Source organism: Metopolophium dirhodum, chromosome 1 (genome assembly GCF_019925205.1).
Source record: "Metopolophium dirhodum isolate CAU chromosome 1, ASM1992520v1, whole genome shotgun sequence".
NCBI lineage: Eukaryota > Metazoa > Arthropoda > Insecta > Hemiptera > Aphididae > Metopolophium > Metopolophium dirhodum.
This window is the reverse complement of record NC_083560.1, coordinates 113,495,135-113,500,385: the sequence shown is the minus strand read 5'-3', so window position 1 is coordinate 113,500,385 and position 5,251 is coordinate 113,495,135. Positions and strand designations below refer to the sequence as shown.

At 37.1% G+C, this 5,251-nt stretch overlaps 1 protein-coding gene across 1 annotated transcript; it reads right to left on the bottom strand.

Annotated features, from left to right (window-relative positions):
* Nucleotides 1-421: 421 nt before the first annotated feature.
* On the bottom strand, nt 422-3,233 carry LOC132951551 (uncharacterized). The gene is made up of 3 exons (XM_061023331.1): nt 2,402-3,233; nt 1,420-2,314; nt 422-1,367 (listed from the first exon to the last, which is right to left on the bottom strand). The coding sequence occupies exons 1-3, from the start codon at nt 3,231-3,233 to the stop codon at nt 422-424; spliced, it is 2,673 nt and encodes an 890-aa protein (XP_060879314.1).
* Nucleotides 3,234-5,251: the final 2,018 nt, after the last annotated feature.

Sequence of the window (5,251 nt, the reverse complement as noted above, 5' to 3'; positions counted from 1 at the left end):
TCCCCATAATACCATTATATTAAACTGGAACGCCAACGGATTAAAAAATAAAAGGAACACTCTACTAGCCTTCCTTACTCATCATAACATTGATATCGCTTGTATAACAGTAACACACTTATCAAGTGTTGACAAAATTAAATTCCCTGGTAATATCATACACCGCGCAGATCGTGTTACACAGTCACGAGCTATGGGGGGAGTTATTATTCTTTTTTTTTTTTTTTTTTTTTTTTTTTATTTACATAAGCCTTAACAGCAAAGGTTATTGGCATTAAAACATTAATATTTTTTAACAAAAAGAAACATTAATAGTGATATGTACAGAGCAATAGAATATGAAAATAACAATAGATAGATACAAGGATAAATAGAAAAATGAGTACATAATAATGAACAGTATGTTTGAGAAATATCTAGGTTATATTAAGTGATATAATCCCGTTAATTTTAAAAAGTTAATTATTTGCTTTATGTTGATAGACTGTGGGCTAAGGGCTTCTTCCAGGTTGTCTGATATGTTGAGGTTAATTCTGATGTCGGCGAATTTACGGCAGTGACATATTATGTGTTCAACCGTGGAGGTTTCACCGCAAGTTTGGCATTGTTCGGGTTCGGATCTGTCCATAAGATGTTTGTGAGTCACCCATGTGTGGCCTATCCGAAGTCTGTTTAATATTACTTCCTGGCGTCTAGGTAATAAGAAGGATGGCCATGGGGAGACTGTGGGCTTTATTTTATTGAGCTTGGTGTGTAGAGTTGACCATAGGATCTGCCATTGGGCTAGAATGTGGTTGTCGATGGTAGTTTTGAGGTCCTGAAAAGTACAGGTGTGGATTTGTCGGGAGAGGTGGGAGGAGATGGCTTCTTTGGCAAAAGTATCGGCCAATTCATTACCTCGGATTCCGACGTGGCTAGGAACCCAACAGAAAATGATGGTCTGTGTATTGGATTTGAGGCGGTGTATCTGGTTGTGGATTTTTCCGGATATACTGTTGGGTTGGTGGATATTTAGGATACTGGTTAAGGTGCTGAGAGAGTCGCTAAAGATTATGGCTTTATTCATTCTATTTTCATATATTATGTCGAGAGCTAGGGACATCGCAGTTGCTTCGGCTGTAAAGACTGAGCAGAAATCTGGTAGCTTGAACATTTGTTTTGTTTCGTTATATACCACTGCTGCTCCTACACCCAAGTTTGTTTTAGAACCGTCGGTGAAAAACTTAGTATGCTCTTGGTGATTTTCCGAGATTGAAAGAAATTCTTTTCTGTATATGCTGGGCAAAGTATCGGTTTTGGGGAGTGAGGATAATGTGGTGTTTATATTGAAATCCATGATCCACGGGGGAGTGAGGGGACATTCATGTCTGATAATTCCGGAAATATCAATATTTGTGTTTTGAAGGAGGTTTTCAATACCTTGATGTATGGGGAGGTTGTTTTGTGTACGCCTGGCGGCTAGAAGCATGGCATTCTTTTTCCTTATTAGGCAAATGGGGGGGGGTTTGAGTAATGTTAAGTAGGCTGGGGATTGGGCTCGAACGAAATGCTCCAGAGACTAATCTTAGGCCCGAATTGTGCACTGTTTCGATCATTTTTAAGTTCGAAGAACTCGCATTTATGAAGAGGAAGGACCCATATTCTAGTTTTGAAAGTATGAGGGATTTGTATATCATTTTGAGTGAGGACGAATTTGCGCCCCAAGATGTGTGGGCCAACATCTTGAGGATGTTTATTCTTGTTATTGTTGTTTTTCTAAGTTCTTTCAGGTGGGCGCACCAATTATTTCTTGTGTCGAATACGATTCCTAATATTTTTAAAAGTCTTGTGTTGTGTATAGGGGTATTGTTTATTTTTATGTTTAATGTCTGGTATTTTTTTTGAAGGGTGAAAATGATGCTCTGAGATTTTGGGGCGGAGAAACGGTAACCGGATTTTGATGACCATTTTTCTAGAGATAAGAGTGCGTCTTGTAATACGGGTTGTATATTTTGGGTGTTTTTACCGCAGCACCATATGTTTAAGTCATCTGCGAAAAGTGATGATTTCACGGGGAATTTGATTTCTTCACAAAGGTCGTTGATTGCAACTAGAAATAATGAGACGGATAGAGTGGAGCCCTGAGGCACACCATTTTCTTGTTTGAATACCTGAGAGAGGTGGCCATTGACTTTAACCTGGAAGGTTCTGTCTGATAAAAAGTTTTTAATAAAGTTGAGCATGTTACCTTCGCACAGTATTTTGTGTAGTTTTTGTGTTATGCGTGGACGCCATGTGGTGTCATATGCTTTTGCTAAATCTAGTGCTACTAGGCCTAGGGATTGTTTGGTTTCAAAAGTTTTTATTATATCATTTTGTAGATCATGTAAGTTGTTGTATGTGCTTTTATTTTTGCGAAAACCGTTTTGGTGTGGGGAGAGATAGTTGATTTTTTCAAGGAACCATCTCAATCGTGTGTCTATGATCTTCTCGAGTATTTTGCACATTGTATTTAACAAGGATATTGGCCTATAGCTATTTGAGTCAAATTTATTCTTTTCGGGCTTTAAAATTGGGATAACATAAGCATGTTTCCAAAGCTTAGGGATTTGTCCGTTGTCCCAAATTTTGTTGAATAAGCGAAGCATGAACTGGATTGCTGACAGAGGCAAATTGTGTATGAAGATATATGGAATTTCGTCGGGACCGGGGGAGAGACTGGAACTATTGGTTATGACCCAGTTTAATTCGTTTAAGCTGATTGGGGAGTTTAAATATTTTTGTTCCTGGTCTGTAGGGTTAATTTTGGAATGAAGTTCGTGGGAGTCAATTATGTTGTTCATATTTATAAATGACTCATCATAGTTGGTGTCAGAGCTGTTTGCATAGAAAATATTTCCGATGAGGTTAGCAACCTCGGTCGGGTTGGTGTGAAGGGTGTTATCTTTTATAATGTGGAGTTCTTTTTCCTTGCTGAGACCACGCAAGGATCTGACTTTAGACCAAACTAGGCTTGGGTCGCTTTTGGGTCCTATGGTTGATGTAAACAACTTCCATGAATTTTCTTTGCTTCTTTTTACTAAATAGCGCGTTTTTGCTCGAAGTTGTTTCAGAAGGATATGGTCGTCGATATTGCCTGTTTCTATTATTCTTGTTCGTGCCCAAATTAAACAACAAGAAATTCCTAATCTTAACCTGTTGTGCCTAGAAGCCGTAGCAGTGCTAATTAAACTAAACAATAGATATGTTACCATCGTTAGTGCTTATCAACCTCCCAGTCGCCAAATGCACAATTTCAGATTACGATAAAGTAATGAGTCTAGACAACTCAATTATAATGGCAGGCGATTTAAACGCAAAACACACTAATTGGGGTTGTCGCGTAATTAATCCGAATGGCACCAAATTACTATCTTTTATAGATAACACGCCTTACACAATTTATGCTCCAAATGAGCCTACTTATTTTCCTACAGACGTCAACAGACAGCCAGATATCTTAGATATTTTATTAATAAAATCATTTCCTTTTAATTGCACGCAAGAAGCTCTCGCTGAGCTCGACTCAGACCATATCCCAGTTAAAATCACAATTAATTCATCTTCACAATCTGATCAGTCGAACAACTCTCTAATTAAAGGCAAACCTAACTGGGATATATTCTCAAATCAAATTAATATCAACTTAATAATACCTAAAACTATACCCACGATCCAAGCTGCAGAACAAATGTCTGAACACCTAACCACAGTCATTGCTGACGCCGCACGAGCGTGCTCCAAGCCCACGCTACATAATACTAAAAACATCGGCTTTCTACCTCAACATATACTTTCCTTAATCCAACGTAAACACCATGCTAGACGAATTTGGCAAAACCAAAGAAATACGGAAAACAAAAAGTCACTGAATAAACTCACTAAGGACGTGAGTACGGCCCTACAAAACTACCGCGTGTCGTCGTATAATAGCTATCTCCTAAACATGTACCCGGGAGATTCAAATTTATGGAAGGAGACCAAACGACTACTGAACCAAGAAATAAACACGATCCCCCCTCTCCGTACAGCAAATCAACTGGTGATATCCGACGCAGATAAATGTAATGTTTTTTCAGAAATGTTATACAACACATTTTCTACCAACCAAACTACAGATATAAATAATGAACGGCGGGTCCATAAGTTATTAGATCTACCTGATTATTCAGTTCATACGTGCATGGATTATGTTACACCCAATGAAATTAAGCTAATTGTCAAAAATTTACCAAACAAAAAAGCCCCGGGCCACGACCACCTTACCAACCTTATGTTTAAGAAACTTCCTGCCAAAGGACTCGTCTTTATGACTTCCTTATTTAATTTTTTGTTACGCGTTGGTCATTTTCCACTGAATTGGAAATTAGCAACAGTTATACTAATTAAAAAACCGGGTAAGGATAAATACTTACCTCCCTATCAACAATTTTTGAAAAAGTTATCCACACAAGACTACAAAATTTTTTGAATAGCGCAGATGTTATCCCAAAATTTCAATTTGGGTTTTAGGTCCAACTACTCGACCGTACAACAGCTTTTCCGTATAAGGTTATGGTCAGACTATATCCGATTTCGGACGAAATTTTGATCGGCCGAAGACGGCCGTCTTCGGCCGAAAACAATAATACCCTGCAATGTATTTGTTGTGGTCAGATTACGTCCGAATTATTCGGCCGAATACGTCCGACGTCGGACAAAATCAAAATATTTTGTTTTTTCCGGCCGAATCCGCCCGGCGCGCATGGTGTACGTATGAACTATTTTCGTCATATTGACAAAAATGGCCATATTTTACCACTTATAGTATTTATTTATATAGAATTGTTTTGGAATATAAAATTATTTTTGTTCCTACTTGTTCATTTTGTTCAATTGCGTGAACCTGGTTGGACCTGTGTTTTCAATTGTATTGAGTATTTAAAATTTGATCAGATTTGATTGTGTTGACTGTTGAGTATCTTTTTAAATCAGTATGGTTGATTCAGAAAAATTAATTAGTTTAGTTCATGACCTAATGATTCTAACCAATGCGTTACAAGTTATATTCAACAACCCAATCAAACTTTTGCTACAACCAGTTCTACATATTATTAAGTATTGATATCTTTTAATGTTTTATATAATTTTATAATTCATAATTTATCTTTTGAAGTAAATTAATTTTTTTTTTTATCATTTGATATATTTTTTGAATAGTGTCAAAATTTAATTTTACGTTTTTAAGTTTGGT